Below are 16,809 nucleotides of genomic sequence, written 5' to 3'. Positions count from 1 at the left end.
TTTTCAACCCTTCAGTTCCCTCGCACACCTTCTGCTCTTATCTCTGGCATTTGTTCCAACCATCTTCCTATTAACCACCCCCCCCCCCCTTGCTTGCATTTATTACCTTCCAAGCTTTGTCTTGCCGCTCCCCTCTTCTAGCTTTCTTCACCCACTCCCCCCTACACCGACAATCAGCCTGAAGAAGAGTCTGATCCTGAAACATCACCTGTCCTTGTTCACCCGAGATGCTGCCTGACCCGCTGAGTTACTCCAGCACTTTGTGTCCTTTATAGTTCATTATCAACTGACTGACACTAGACCGTCTGGTGAGCAATTGAACATGTTTTACAAAACAAAGCTACAAAGTGCTGGAGTATGGATAGGCAATGTTTTGGGTCAGGACCCTTCTTCAGACTCCTCTCTTGACCTGCTGAGTTACTCCAGCACTTTGTGCCTTTTTTTTGTTAACCAGCATCTGCAGTTCCTTGTGTGAAGGTGTCTCACACACTGGTGGGGCAGCCTGCAGTTTGTGCATTTGCAGTTCCTTGTGTGAAGGTGTCTCACACACTGGTGGGGCAGCCTGCAGTTTGTGCATTTGTTTGCAATAATCTGCCAGAGGTTGTAATTTTTCGGTCTCTGAGGGAGAGACAGAAATGAATTCAAACCTGTCGGTCTTGAAATCCAACCTGTGGGTCCATAATGTGGAGGAGAGCCTTCCTGGTATGGAGCCTACCTCGGGCACTGTAGGTATGTGGATATCTACCACTGACCTGAGGTGTTTATCAGTAAGGCTCTAAGGTGTTTCCTCGTGTGATAATTTGATGCAAGTCATTCACCCCAAATCACACCAGCCTGGAGCCCATCAGTCTGAAGAAGGGTCTCGACCCGAAACGTCACCCATTCCTTCTCCCCAGAGATGCTGCCTGACCTGCTGAGTTACTCCAGCATTTTGTGATACCTTCGATGTGTACCAGCATCTGCAGTTATTTTCCTACCCAGCCTGGAGCCCGTTCTATGGTGAGGTGGTCGGTGGCGTTACATTGTTGAGTGATTTCTAGGGATGGCTGAGACAGTGGTTGCCGTTCAGAAGGTCAGGCTGGGAACACTCACAGCCAAGTGGAACTAGTGTAGATGGGGCATGGTGGTCAGAGTGGGCAAGTTAGGCCGAAGGACCTGTCTCCATGCTGTAAGATTCTATGACTCTGAGTCCTGACCATGTGATAACCAAAAGACATAGGAGCAGAATTAGGCCATTCGGCCCATCGAGTCTGCTCCACCATTCGACCATGGTTGATGTATTTTTTTCGCTCTCAACTCCTTTCTCCTCCCTTCTCCCTGTAACCATTGACACCCTTATCAAGAACCAGTCCATCTGCGCTTTAATGTCTTGGCCTTGTGAACTGCCCGTTCAGTCAGATCAGCAGTGGTCGCTGATGACACAGACATCTCCTTGTTCCAGGGGACACGGGGGTGTCACAAGGCCCCCCACCAACCGGCCCAGCCTCACTACAGACCTGAGTCCAATTGGCCGAGACCCGTATCGGTCAGCTGTGCGGACATGCATGTTCGTGACTCTGCTACAAGGGCTGAGTTTCCTCGCCCACACTTCAGAAGCTTTGGGGAGTCGGCCCTCCCTCCCTCCCTCCCTCTGTGTGGAAGTCATTAACTTCGTGGCTGACTGCCAAGCATGCAGATGTTTTCACAATGAGACTCTGGGGAGGCCAGGCAGGGATAGAGTTGGCTGCATCGCTGAAGCAGAAATTGAAAGATGTTGGGAATGGATCAAAGTCAGGATAGTGGGGCTTGCAGCGAGGTGGGCAGCTCAGTTACATCTTTGCCCTCTGCTGCAGCCTTTAACAATAAGCTCCGCAAAGCTTTGTTAACTCGATATAAATGTTCTAGAGATGGGACAGGCAGGTCTATTTCCCACTCACAGTTTCTCATTACTTCAAAAATAAACTTTATTCAGAATATAAACTTCATACTAAACCAAAACAGCATGATGGCACAGCAGTAGAGCTGTTGTATCACAGCGCCACAACCCACATGTGTGTGCCTGAACCTGTGACTGGTATGTGTGTCTGTACCTGTGAATGTGGTGTGTGTGTGTGTGTGTGTGTGCCTGTACCTGTGAATGTGGTGTGTGTGTGTGCCTGTACCTGTGAATGTGGTGTGTGTGTGTGCCTGTACCAGTGACTACCTGTATCAAGGCGGTGTGGCTGTTGTCTGGGTGACTGTACCAGTACCTGTAACTGCGGGATGTTTGACTGTACTTGTACCTGCGACTGTGGTGTGTGTGACTGTACCTGTGATTGCAGCTTGGCTGTTGACCGGTTGACTGGACCTATACCTGTGAGCTCTGGGTGGACATACAGTCGTTGCAGTTCTGGTCCACTCCATTCACCGCACCGTCTCTCAGTCACAATGGCTGCAGAATGGTTGCCCTCCCTCTCTCCCTCCCTCCATCACTCACTCACTCACTCACTCACTCACTCACTCACTCACTCACTCACTCACTCTATCACTCTATCACTCTATCACTCACTCACTCACTCACTCATCGCCTGTGGAAATGAAACTAACTTTGCCTTGGGACCTGCATTTCACAGTTTCCAATTTGAGTAATTTTCTTTTTGTCTCGACAGAAAGGGCAGAAGGGTGAGCCGGGAATCTCGGGACTGACCGGCTCCCCGGGCAGAGATGTGAGTATTCCAAGCAATCCTTACATTGTTCAAAAACTCCGCACACGAAACGGCATTGGGGCACGTATTTAAATAAGGGCTGGCTTATTTCAGAGTGTCCAGTGGGGATTGGGGGAGGGAGAGTGAGGCAGGAAATTCTGAAAAATATAAGACGAGCAGTTTGAAATCTGTTTATCTCAAGAGTTTAGTTTAGTTTAGAGATACAGTGCTTTACAATCCACAAATCTTCAATCTGTCTCACACCTTCCTTCCATCTTATCTTTGTCCCTTGTTCCAACCATCTGCCTATCAACCCCCCTTGTCTGTGTCTACCAATTACCTGCCATGCTTTGTCCTCTTCTCCCATTTTCCAGCTTTCTCCCCCCCCACCCCCCCAATCTGCTGTGACCCGCTAAATTACTCCAGCAATTATTGTCCTTTTGTAACACGTTGTAAATCAGACGAAATGCAACTGATCAGGAAATACAGTTGACCTTTATTGCACCTATTTGTTTTTTCAAATAATATGAAACAGAAGGGCAAAGATGACAGGATGAAAGGCAATGATTACAGATGAATTATTTCAACAATATAGAACTTGCACATAGCCCAAGTGCTGTGCGTCATAATACTGATTGTTTGGCCGAGACTGAGCCAACCTGTTTGAGAAACTGCTGTCTGACGTTTCTAGTGTCTACATCGGTGAGGGGTGGAAGTTCCTGCTGGGTTTGATCTCCTGGTAAATGCACGCCTTGACCTGTATGCAGGTACAGATGGCACACTGTTGGCATGTGGCCGTCGCCCACATCCAGTGCTGGACCTTGTGTGGAGTGCTGGTTGTGTCACTGGCCTTTCCCATTTGGCCCATATCCTTCTAAACCTTTCCCATCCATGTACCCATCCAGGTGTCTTTCAAATGTTGTTATACTACCTGCCTCAACTACCTCTTCACCTCGGGTGCTGTCTGTGTGGAGTTTGCACATTTTTCCTATGATCACGTGGGGTTCCTCCGCGTGCTCCGGTTTTCTCCCACATCCCAAAGATGTTTCTCTAAACTAAACCTCATTGCAGTTTTACACTGTAGAAAAGCCAGTCAACAAATTGCTCCAGTACAAAATATAATCTCATCATCTGAGCTGTGTAGATATTATATTAATTGGTCTGGGAATTTGATTGCGTTACGCGTGTATAGGGGAATAACATAGGTGCTGAACATACCAAGATGGCGGCCGGTGCACATACATCTACCTTGTGCCAGCATGGCTGTTCATGTCGAGGGAGGGAGTGTGAGATGGGTGCTGGAGCCTTTGTGTCCCATCCAAGTAACTTCCATGTTTTTGGAATTTAGAAGGATGAGGGGGGATCTTATTGAAACGTATAAGATAATTAGGGGATTGGACACATTAGAGGCAGGAAACATGTTCCCAATGTTGGGGGAGTCCAGAACAAGGGGCCACAGTTTAAGAATAAGGGGTAGGCCATTTAGAATGGAGATGAGGAAGAACTTTTTCAGTCAGAGAGTGGTGAAGGTGTGGAATTCTCTGCCTCAGAAGGCAGTGGAGGCCAGTTCGTTGGATGCTTTCAAGAGAGAGCTGGATAGAGCTCTTAAGGATAGCGGAGTGAGGGGGTATGGGGAGAAGGCAGGAACGGGGTACTGATTGAGAGTGATCAGCCATGATCGCATTGAATGGCGGTGCTGGCTCGAAGGGCTGAATGGCCTACTCCTGCACCTATTGTCTATTGTCTATTGGTGGGACGTTGCTGAGGCAGAAATAACTTTGACAGCAAACTGGAGCAGAAGGAGAGGGTTGGGCGACTGTGTGGAGTGTTGAAGGTCTGGGTCTGGATCCGGAGGGAGGGGGGACATCAGGAGTGGAGACACCGGTGGGATGTGACGGTACAAGTGGACATTCCTGTCCGTGCCGGGACCTCGGTGACCCTGGGCAGAGCTGGAAGCTGCTGAGGCTTCTCCAGGAGGTGCCGTTCCACCCAGGGAGCACTAACCGTGGAGCTACACGGGTGCATACACCCTCCAGCGTGTTGGCACCGTGGATGCTGAGCTGAGTATTCGGAAAGAGCCGTCTCCATCCCTCACTGGGTGTAATTGTTACGCAAAGGATCCCAGGCCTGGGCTTGCACCTTGGTTCTTCATTGGCTTGCTAACCCTCTTTGTTTGGTATTTTTGTTTTCCCAGGGGAAGCCAGGAGAGAAGTGCATCATTGGGCCGAAGGGCACTAAGGTTTGCCACTAATCCTCCGCGCTGTCGCCTTCAATCGCTTCCAGAGGTGTCCAGTGGAGTTGGTGGTTGGGCCCTGAAGGGGGATGCTGACCTTTGATCTTGACGGGCCAATTCTCTTCACGGAAGAGCTGCAGGCAAACGGGAAAATAATTTGTTCTGAGATATGCGGAAAGGAATTTGTTGTGATAAAAAGTGATCACGACAACTGACAGGAGTTGTATTTAATTACCCTGACTGAGCTGTAGATAAGTTAAATGTCAGTAATAATCACGCAATCTCTGCAAATGGCAAGAAGGCCATTCCCCATCAATTCTGTTAGCTCCACTTCCCCTCCTCTCCCTGCAGCCCTGCACTTTTTTTAGTTTGAGCATTGATTCACCCGAAGAGATGTTGCCATTGGATCAGCCTCCCATCTCCCGGTATCCAAGACCCATGTCGGTGCTGAACAAGTTAAACTAATCTCCTCTGCCTGTACATGATCCATGTCGCTCCATTCCCTGCATATCCACATGTCTCTCTAAAAGCTTCTTAAACATCACTGTTGCATCTGCCTCCACCACCACCCCTGGCAGCACGTTCCAGGCACCCTCCACCCTCTGTGTGAAAAACCTGCCCCTCGCGTCTCCTTTAAGCATCCCCTCTCACCATAAAGCTATGCCCTCTAGTCTTTGACAATTCTACCTTGGGGAAAAATGTTCTACATATCTGTGTCTCGCATAATTTTAGTTTAGTTTACTTTAGTTTAGAGATACAGAGCGTGTGCAGGCCCTTCAGCCCATCAGGTCTGCGTCAACCAGTGAGCCCCGCATAGTAACATTGTCCCACTCACACTAGGTACAGGCCCTTCAGCCCATCAGGTCTGCGTCAACCAGTGAGCCCCGCATAGTAACATTATCCCACTCACACTAGGTACAGGCCCTTCGGCCCATCAGGTCTGCGTCAACCAGTGAGCCCCGCATAGTAACATTATCCCACTCACACTAGGTACAGGCCCTTCGGCCCATCAGGTCTGCGTCAACCAGTGAGCCCCGCATAGTAACATTATCCCACTCACACTAGGTACAGGCCCTTCGGCCCATCAGGTCTGCGTCAACCAGTGAGCCCCGCATAGTAACATTATCCCACTCACACTAGGTACAGGCCCTTCGGCCCATCAGGTCTGCGTCAACCAGTGAGCCCCGCATAGTAACATTATCCCACTCACACTAGGTACAGGCCCTTCGGCCCATCAGGTCTGCGTCAACCAGTGAGCCCCGCATAGTAACATTATCCCACTCACACTAGGTACAGGCCCTTCGGCCCATCAGGTCTGCGTCAACCAGTGAGCCCCGCATAGTAACATTATCCCACTCACACTAGGTACAGGCCCTTCGGCCCATCAGGTCTGCGTCAACCAGTGAGCCCCGCATAGTAACATTATCCCACTCACACTAGGTACAGGCCCTTCGGCCCATCAGGTCTGCGTCAACCAGTGAGCCCCGCATAGTAACATTATCCCACTCACACTAGGTACAGGCCCTTCGGCCCATCAGGTCTGCGTCAACCAGTGAGCCCCGCATAGTAACATTATCCCACACACACTAGGGACGATCTTTTTTAAAATTTACCCAGCCAATTAAGCTACAAACTATATATACTTCTGTCGGCTCTCCTCAACCTTCAACGCTCCGGAGAAAAAAATGCTCCTGCCTTTATATTTCTACTTCTAAAGCTCGGATCCCACACGCACTTTCCGAAAGTGCCTTTGACCTTCCGACGAACAGTGAACAGTGTAGATAGAACCCAGGATTGCTTGCTTCATGCACCCCTTTGTAGAAATGCTGAGATTCTTTCGACCAATAGTCTGAAGAAGGGGCTCGACCTGAAACGTCGCCTATCCATGTTCTCCGGAGATGCTGCCTGATCTGTTTAGTTACTCCAGGACTTTTGTTTGTAAACCAACATCTGCAGTTTCATGATTCTAGCATTAAATACCCTCTGTCATCCACCGGCTCTTTCCACAGCTCCATCTACAACTCCAGGGAGCCTATTTATATGCTCCTCGCAGTTCACACTGCTTGCTTGCTCTGTGTCAATTGTGCACCATCAGTCATTAATATATATCAAGGAAACCTGTAGTCTTGTGCCAACTCCTGGTGATGTCCACTGTCCACTGTCTTGTGATGTCCACTGTCCACTGTCTTGTGATGTCCACTGTCCACTGTCTTGTGATGTCCACTGTCCACTGTCTTGTGATGTCCACTGTCCACTGTCCACTGTCTTGTGATGTCCACTGTCCACTGTCCACTGTCTTGTGATGTCCACTGTCCACTGTCTTGTGATGTCCACTGTCCACTGTCCACTGTCTTGTGATGTCCACTGTCCACTGTCTTGTGATGTCCACTGTCCGCTGTCTTGTGATGTCCACTGTCCACTGTCCACTGCCTTGTGATGTCCACTGTCCACTGTCTTGTGATGTCCACTGTCCACTGTCTTGTGATGTCCACTGTCTTGTGATGTCCACTGTCCACTGTCCACTGTCTTGTGATGTCCACTGTCCACTTCCCCCCAGCTGGAACCCAGCCTTCAATATTACCCATTGTTTCCTGTCACGTATTCAACATTCTGTGCATGTTGTTCCTGCTAGAATAGATTATTCTATTATTCTTTTGGCTTATTGGGTGCTACATTTCCACCTCCCTTATTGACGATTCACCCTATTTGTGCTTCTTTGTCTCTCTGAGAAGATGCATCATCAAAATATTATTTGAATGTAGTTAATCCTGATTCACATTTGAAACATTCATGCTGGTTTTCTCCTCATCAATCCACAAATGACTGCTGATTCAGTCGATCTCTCCTGATATCTACCTTCCTGCACTGGTCAGTGTTCCCTTGGGTTCCTTGTCTGAGCCCCTTGTGTCCGGGGATTGTCATACCCCAGCCTCTTTTGATTCAGTCGCGGGCTGTGCGAGTCACTGGCGAAATCGACAGTTAACACCCACTCCAGCTCTGGAAATGTTTCACCCGCTGGTGAAGGTGTCCCCAAGGCTCTGGAAATGTTTCTGCCATTGCTGAAGATGTCTCTACTGCTGTGGGAGTGTTTGGGTCCTGGTGGAGATGTCCCCTCTGGTCTGGTAGTGTTTGGGTCCTGGTGGAGATGTCCCCATTACTCTGCTGGACCAGGAGCTCCAGGACCCGCACCCAGATAGAAACATAGAAAATAGGTGCAGGAGTAGGCCATTCGGCCCTTCGAGCCTGCACCGCCATTCAATATGATCATGGCTGATCATCCAGCTCAGTAGCCTTTACCTGCCTTCTCTCCATACCCCCTGATCCCTTTAGCAAAAAGGGCCACATCTAACTCCCTCTTAAATATAGCCAATGAACTGGCCTCAACTACCTTCTGTGGCAGAGAATTCCACAGACTCACCACTCTCTGTGTGAAGAAATGTTTTCTCATCTCGGTCCTAAAATACTTCCCCCTTATCCTTAAGCTGTGACCCCTGGTTCTGGACTCCCCCAACATCGGGAACAATCTTCCCGCATCTAGCCTCTCCAACCCCTTAAGAATTTTATATGTTTCTATAAGATCCCCCCTCAGTCTTCTAAATTCCAGCGAGTACAAGCCCAGTCTATCCAGTCTTTCCTCATATGCAAGTCCCGCCATCCCAGGGATTAATCTGGTGAACCTTCTCTGTACTCCCTCTAAGGCAAGAACGTCTTTCCTCAGGTTAGGAGACCAAAACTGCACACAATACTCCAGGTGCGGTCTCACCAAGGCCCTGTACAACTGCAGCAGAATCTCCCTGCTCCTAAACTCAAATCCTCTTGCTATGAATGCCAACATACCATTACAAAAGGATTTGAGTTTAGATGGTGACATGTTCCCCGGTGGGGACGGTGCCGGGCTCCGAGGAGTTCCTATTGCTGGTGGGCCTCCATGTGCCTCCACCCTGGTGCATCAGCTTTCCAAATCAATGTCTGTACTTGCATGATGCCCTATCTTGGACCAGGCCACCAGATCCTGCTGCCTCCAGAGTTCTGAAACCTTTCACTGGGTTATATTGTCTGCCTCTTTTTCACTTCTTGCAAAATGGACTATTTGACATTTTTCTACATTAAACTCCATCTCCCAGATCTTTGCCCAGCATATCCACATCCCTCTGTAAGCTCATGTCCTTTTCACAAGTTACTTTCTTACCTTCCTTTGTGTCATCAGTACAATGTCTACTTTCAGGGCCTTTATCCAGCCAAGAATATAAATTGTAGAACGTTGCTGCCCCTTCACCATTCCATGTGATACACCACTCATTGTATGTTGCCAACCTGGTAAAAAAACTCATTTATTCCCACTATCAGTTTGCTGTACCAACCAACCTTGCGACCATGCCAATGTGTGACCCTTCCACCGAGGGGTTTTGCTTTTAGCAGTAATCCTTGATGCTGCCTCCACTCTCTCACTGAGCTCCTTGTTCAACTGTGGCTGTACAATCTGCAGCTCAGGCACTGGTGAACCTTACTATTTGTGGCAGGCGTAGAACACAGAACAGTACAGCACAGGAACACGCCTTTTGGCCCACGATATCTGTGCTGAACATGATGCCAAGACCAACACTTACCTGTCTGCACATAACCCATAACCCTCCATTCCCTGCATTACAATGAGTCTATCCAAAAGTGTCTTAAATGCCACTGTCATATCTGCCTCAAAAACAACCCCTGCCAGAGTGTTCCAGGCACTTTTCACACTCTGTGATTATACTCACCCTGCACATTTCCTTTACATTTTGCCCGTCTCACCTTAAATCTATGCCTTCCACCATTTGATATTTTCCTCCTGTGATAAAGATTCTGGCTGTTTACCCTATCTATGCCTCGTAATTCTATATACTATTCTATCAGGTCACTTTGCAACCTCTGACATTCCAGAGAAGACAATCCAAGTCTGTCCATCCTCTCTGTGTAGCTGATTCCTCCTAATGCGGGCATAATTCTGGTAAACCTCCTCTACCCTTTCCAAAGCTTTCACATCCTCGATGCCACGGGGCGATCAGAACTGCACGCAATACTCAAAATGCAGCCTAACCCTATCACCACTTCCACAGCCAACAATGGACCATTGTGGGCTCCTGTGCTTGGTCATCCGTGCCGGCTCTGATTTGTTCTGATCTTTTTATACTTCTAGTTTCCCTTGCCCCTGACTCTCACTCTGCTGAAGGGTCTAGACCCAAATTGTCATCTGTCCATTCTCTCCAGAGATGCTGCCTGACCCGTTGAGTTACTCCAGTACCTTGTGTCTACAAAGTCCTCTGGAGCTGCATCATGATTTCCTGACATTTGTACTCGGTGCCCTGAGCTGTGAAGGCAGGCCGACTGCACACCCTCTCTGCCGCTCAGTCTACCTGCATGGTCGATCGTGCTGTTACTGAACCTGTCTGTTCTGTGCCGCAGGGAGATCCGGGCCCCGTGGGACCAGAGGGCCTTGCCGGAGAGTCGGGATCACCGGGATCACCGGGAACTCCGGGGGTAGGAATTCCAGGAAAACCGGTGAGTGTCTCATGCAGGATTGCACAGGGGGAGGGGGGTGGTGGGAGGGGGGGGGGGCAACTAAAGCACACCAGTCCTGATGCGTGGGATGTTGGCGATCAATCGATGGTGTGGGTGGGGAGGGCAGAGAGCACGGGCCAGCTGTGTGATCTATCAATGCTCCCCCCACCCACCATTAGTTGTGGGGCAGATGCATGTGGGGCAGTCAGAGCACGGGGTGGGTGTATGGTGACCATATTGATTCTCATGGGTACTGTCCAGGCTCTCCCTTCCTCCCCCCCTCCCAACATCCCCCAGCATCTCCTGCACTCTCCCCTCAGAACCCCTTTCTGTGCGTCTACCCATCATGCCCTCACCCTGCCCATCATGCCCTCATCCTGCCCTTATCCTGCCCATCATGCCCTCATCCTGCCCATCATGCCCTCACCCTGCCCATCATGCCCTCATCCTGCCCATCATGCCCTCACCCTGCCCATCATGCCCTCATCCTGCCCATCATGCCCTCATCCTGCCCATCATGCCCTCACCCTGCTCATCCTGCCCATCATGCCCTCACCCTGCCCATCATGCCCTCACCCTGCCCATCATGCCCTCATCCTGCCCATCATGCCCTCACCCTGCCCATCATGCCCTCATCCTGCCCATCATGCCCTCACCCTGCCCATCATGCCCTCATCCTGCTCATCCTGCCCATCATGCCCTCATCCTGCCCATCATGCCCTCACCCTGCTCATCCTGCCCATCATGCCCTTACCCTGCCCATCATGCCCTCACCCTGCCCATCATGCCCTCACCCTGCTCATCCTGCCCATCATGCCCTCATCCTGCCCATCATGCCCTCACCCTGCCCATCATGCCCATCATGCCCTCACCCTGCCCATCATGCCCTCATCCTGCCCTTATCCTGCCCATCATGCCCTTACCCTGCCCATCATGCCCTCAACCTGCCCATCATGCCCTCAACCTGCCCACCCTGCCCTTATCCTGCCCATCATGTCCTCATCCTGCCCGTCATGCCCTCACCCTGCCCATCATGCCCTCATCCTGCCCGTCATGCCCTCACCCTGCCCGTCATGCCCTCATCCTGCCCATCATGCCAGTCCTCCAGGCAGTTTGACCGTTAGTTATTGGTCTGCAGTTCTGATAGTTGTTTCCTTTTATATCCCAAAGGGAAAACCAGGAGGTTCACCCAGACCAAAGGGAGACCCGGTGAGTTTCTCGGACTTGTGGGGCTCGGCACGTCAAAGGGCGACCATCCATCCCTCTGTCCTCCGTCCCCCTGCCTTTCCCTCTGTCCTTCTACCCCCTGGGCATGATTGCCTGGCACAACTCCACTGCCCATCTGGCTGCCTTCTGTCCTCTCCAGAACCATCCAGGTCTCCAGGGAGGGAGGATTGACTTCCCAGCCACTGATATGAGCATCTGGGGAGTGACATTAAACAACTCTGAGAGTCTTGGTGTGTGTGGGCAGATGCTGGGGGGCAGTGTTGTCTGGTGCTGCGGTGTTGGCAGGAAGTGGGGGAGAGGGTGTGCTGCACAGATGTGCAAGGAAGGAGCAAACTGGTTGGCCACTGATCGGCACGTCAGGGGCAGGAGACCAGCGGGGACCCGTGGGGATAGTGGGTGAGGCCGATCAGTGTCTGGGAGTGGGGAGTGTGGGTGTGGGTGGTATAGTTGTGAAATGTGCCGGGCGGGGGAACACAGTGATCCAGCAAGTGATGGACATCGGAACTAGTGAATACCTCAGTGTAACATCAACACCCTGCCGTGGATACAGGGCGGCCGGTGGCACAGCTGGTAGAGCCTCTGCCTCACAGCGCCAGAGACCCGGGTTCAATCCTGACCCTCAGCACTGTCTATGCGGAGTTTGCTCGTTCCCCCTGTGACTACATGGGTTTCTACCCCACGCATCCCTGGAAATTTAATTGGACACTGTAAATTGTCCCTGGAGAGTGGGACAATCGGGGCAAGGTAATAATAAGGTTATAAGGAATAGAAGTAGAATTCGGTCCTTTGACCGATCACTCTCGTTCCCTATTGTATCCCAAAGAAATAGATCAGCCATGATTGAATGGCGGATTAGACTTGATGGGCCAAAGAAACACAAGTCTAAACCGCTATTCAATCATGGCTGTTCTATTTCTCCCTCCTAACCCTATTCTACCGCCTTCTCCCATAACCTCTGACACCCAGTTATGATGGGATCACTTTCAGTGGGTGCTTGATGGCTGGCACAGAGTTGTTGGGCCGAAGGGCCTACTTCAATGCCGTGTGAGTCTATGACTCTTGTCTTCAACACTGGGGTCTAAATTTGAACCAACACCTCAGTGTTCAGCCTACTTAAGCAACTCTGCAGGTGAGTGGGTGAAGTCAGGATGGATCCTTGGGCAAACCTGTGGGATTACTGTCGGTCCCAGATCAGGAAAGGTGGATGAGCTGCAGACATAGGTCATGGTCCTGCCCATCTGGGACTCTCTGAAAGGGTCTTCGTTACACGGCAGCTGTGGTCTTGTGATGGAGCTGCTAACCTCCATCTTCTCACCTCCTCCTGTCCCTGTGTTGTGTAGGGCGTCGACGGAGATCCTGGCCCTGGAGGTGTCCCCGGAAAACAGGTGAGGAAGGTGTTTGCAGGACCGTGTGGGGAAACGGGTGGGGCTCCCCATGGGCAAGGAGAACCACAGCAAGCAGCGTGTGGGTGGGACACTCCGTCGGGACAAACAGAGGGAGGGTTGTCAGTGGATGATGTTCTGTGGGCGTCAGTGCTTAACACCAAACACAGAGAGGTGGGGAGATGGCCTTTCCAAGCTCTCAAGAAAGGGCTGGCAGCAGGAGGGACACAGTGGGCCGAAAGTCTTCCCTTGCTGTCGATGGTCATTTTGATCCAATGGTGAAGAAGGGACCTGCCTCTCGATCCAATCTGCACGCAGCCCGCTGCAGGATTGTGAAACAAAGTGTGTTCAAGACACAAGGAACTGCAGGCGTGGGGGTCACGTCCCAAAACCTTTACTTTAGTTTATTTTGGTCACGTTTGCCGAGGCACAGTGTAAAGCTTTTGTTTGTGTGCTACGCAGTCAAAGAAAAGACTGCACATGATTACAATCAAGTTGTCCACAGTACAGGGATAAATGATAAAGGGTACCACATTTAGTGCAAGATAAAGTCCGATTAAAGATAGGTCTCCAATGAGGTAGATGGGAGGTCATGACTGGACCCTAGTTGATGAGAGGACTGTTTAGTTGTCTGGAAACAGCTGGGACGAACGTTGAGATGTCGCCTCTCTGGTGACTCCTACATAGACACTGCCTGATCCGCTGATTTCCTCCCGAACCTTGTGTTAGAGATACTCAGCTGGTTGAGCAGCGTCTGTGGAGAAAGATACAGTCAAAGCCTCAGGCGACTGACCCTTCACCAGAACTGCCATCTTGTTTCCTGCCATTGAGTAATCCATGGCAACTGAGGAGAAGTGAAAGAGAGGGCTGCAGGGTGGGGGGTTTGGATGACAAGGTTGAAGGTCTTGATCCTTTACCCCAAATCTCACCTTCAAGTTGAAGGTGCCATCGTGAATGCGAAATGCCCAAGGAGACATCATCGACATTTGGGTCAACCTGACAGGACGAGCCTGCCCCAATCATCTGATGGGTGGGACATTGACAGTAGGTGGACACAAATATTTCAAACCATGAGCAAGATGATGCAAATATTTCTATCTTGTCTGAAGAACGGTCTTGACCCGAAACGTCACCCATTCCTTCTCTCTAGATATGCTGCCTGTCCTGATTAGTTACTCCAGCTTTTTGTGTGTTTTCCATCTTCCCAACCTGAAATCAGGGTCCCAACCTGTAAAGTCACCTATCCATGCTCTCCTGAGATGCAGTCTGAACCGCTGAGTTACTCCAGTACTTTATGTATTTTTTTGTAAACCAGCATCTGCATTTCCTTTTTTCTGCAAGTATTTCCTCCAGTTCTTTGGCTTGTGTGTTTGTTGTGTGTTGGTGAATAGCTCAATCGTAAGGTGATTTTACTCTGAGTGCATGCGTCAGTGGGAAGTATGGAGGATGTTTGTACTTAAAGGGTTCTCGTCCCCTCTGAGACTGGGCTCTCACCACACCTTGGTCTCTTCTCTTTGATAGGGTCAACCGGGACTGCCTGGGCCAAAGGGAGAGAAGGTGAGTCATTCTGGTTCCAACAGGTGAGGGGGAATGGGCAAGGGGCCTAGAATTGGTGCATGCCAGGGTGGGGTCTTTAAGGGTGGGGGGGGGACTGAGAGTCGTGGGAGATAAGCGGAGGATGAGATAGATGGGATCCTCGATGTTGGCAAAGACTGAAAGGACCACATTGCCTCTCTCTGTGCTATACTCTTCTGTGATCCAGTTTTGCTCAGCACACTTTCCGCTTGGGTAGCTTACAACAACGGTATGGCCATGAAATTCTTCACTTTTATATAACCCTCCATCCTCCCCCCACTCTCTTTCCTGTGCCCAACCCCACACTCTGGTAGGCGCCCATTTAACCCACTGACCCACCCCTCTTCCCCTTCCCTGTCCTCTTCCACCTCTAGCTTTCCATCATTTCACTCTCCTCTCCTTATCTGACATTCTTTTTCCTCCTTTTCACCTCGAGCCTTTGTCACTAACTCCACCCATCTGCCAATCAACCCCCCCCCACATGTATCCACCTATCACTTGCCAGGCATTGTCACCTGTTCTCCAGTCTTCTCAACGTTCAGCATTCAATGTGAAGAAGGTTCCCGACCCGAAACGTCGCCTGCCTCTACTCTCCACGGATGCTGCCCGTTCCGCTGAGATACTCCAGCACATTGAGTTTTGTCTTCAGGTCATTTCTCCCTTTGGCCTGTACTAAGGAGTCAGAGGCGATAAGCAGATCCTAAACCTCTTGCCTCTTGCGACCCAGGGTCCTGTGGAAATGTGCACTGGTGACACTTGCAAATGTGGGGCGCAGCCGTGGGTCATATTTGTACGTGAGCCCTGGCAGTGACAGGGTGTGAAGAGTATCGCATAAGTTGTACGATAATGGGGAAGCGTTTGGAGGATCCAAATTCAGTTCATTCTCCAGGCACCAGAGAATTCTGAGCCCGGTTCTATCTTTCATGAACAATCCCTGTAATTTACTCCATGCATCCACTCCCCTTCTCCATGACAACGGCCCCTCCCCATCATCACCTCTTGCCGCTCTCACCTCAAATTTACCACCGGTTCTGAACCCTCCAGAACAGCGTGAGTTGAAGGGTCGAGGCAGTAACGGTCAACTCTTGTCCGCAGGGAGATCAGTGTGGGCTTTGTCCCATGGAAGCAGAGGAAGAAGCGGCTGAGAAAAATCCAAAAGCTTCTCAAGGAACAAATCCAGAGCCTTCAGTGCTCAAGAAGCAGGTGAGTGTTGGTTGTTGGACGAGAGATACGTGGGTTTGAGGCCTGGTAACCTCACTTGGTACGTTAAATATGCCGAAGATGCAGGATGGCATTTATACGTCCACAGATTTATTGCAGAGATCACCATTGCCTGAAACCTGCCGTTGTTATTGATTATAATTAATGATGCCCTTTACAGAAATATTATATGGCACATTGTAATAAAATTATAATGTTACAGAGTGGTGAACCAGAGTGTACCAGGAATCAGAGAAAGGAAAACTCTCCCATTCCTTTATGATCTGGTTATGCCCAGGCAGAGGGCGATCACTCTCGTTTATGATCTGGTTATGCCCAGGCAGAGGGCGATCACTCTCGTTCTCTTCTATTGTTTCCCCAAAGACAGGGGTTCAAAGGGAAGGACTTTGACCGTTGAGCTTCCACACTGAAGGAGTGAATGGAGAATGGAGAAACAAAAAAAAAAGACACAAAGTGCTGGAGTAATTCAGTGAGTCTGGCAGCATCTCTTGAGAGTGTGAATAGGTGACTTGGGTTGGGACCCTTCCTCAGACTGATGGGGGGTGGGGGAGAAAGCTGGAAGAGAGGAGGGTCAGGCCAAAGCCTGGCAGGTAATATGTGGTTACAGGTGAAGGAGTGTATTGATAGGGAGATAATTGGACAAAGGCCAGAGATGAAAAGACAGAAGGTAAGAATTGAAGAGTTGTGAATTGGAAAGCGAGGAAGGAATGCAGGGAGAGTGGAGGAGGTGAGGTGTGGTTCCAGGTGAGGCATGGTGGAGGGGAGGAAGAAAGGAAGGGTTGTTTGTAGGTTTGCTAAAATTGGGGTAATTCAATGTTAAACAGCACCACTTGGGTAGCTTACAACTCCACAATATGAACATATGAATGACCCACAACCCTTCTTTCCTTCTGCCCCTGCCCCCCCCCTCTCTTCCCTGTGCCCCACCCAGTTTCACACCGATTTCTCCCTTTTCTCTCCACCCCCACCAACA

The 16,809-nt window shown here is 50.3% G+C and overlaps 1 protein-coding gene across 1 annotated transcript in view; it reads left to right on the top strand.

Moving 5' to 3' along the window:
- The window catches only part of col16a1 (collagen, type XVI, alpha 1), a 143,697-nt gene that overhangs the window by 33,672 nt on the left and 93,216 nt on the right, over nt 1-16,809 (top strand). Inside the window, 7 exon segments of the mRNA XM_078423060.1 lie at nt 2,628-2,684; nt 4,858-4,902; nt 10,336-10,431; nt 11,602-11,640; nt 12,999-13,043; nt 14,562-14,597; nt 15,711-15,818. Coding sequence (XP_078279186.1) covers nt 2,628-2,684; nt 4,858-4,902; nt 10,336-10,431; nt 11,602-11,640; nt 12,999-13,043; nt 14,562-14,597; nt 15,711-15,818 — 426 coding nt within the window.

This window comes from Rhinoraja longicauda, chromosome 27 (genome assembly GCF_053455715.1).
Source record: "Rhinoraja longicauda isolate Sanriku21f chromosome 27, sRhiLon1.1, whole genome shotgun sequence".
In the NCBI taxonomy this organism is placed as follows: Eukaryota; Metazoa; Chordata; class Chondrichthyes; order Rajiformes; family Arhynchobatidae; genus Rhinoraja; species Rhinoraja longicauda.
The sequence above is the reverse complement of the archived record's forward strand: the minus strand, read 5'-3'. Positions and strand labels throughout refer to the sequence as shown.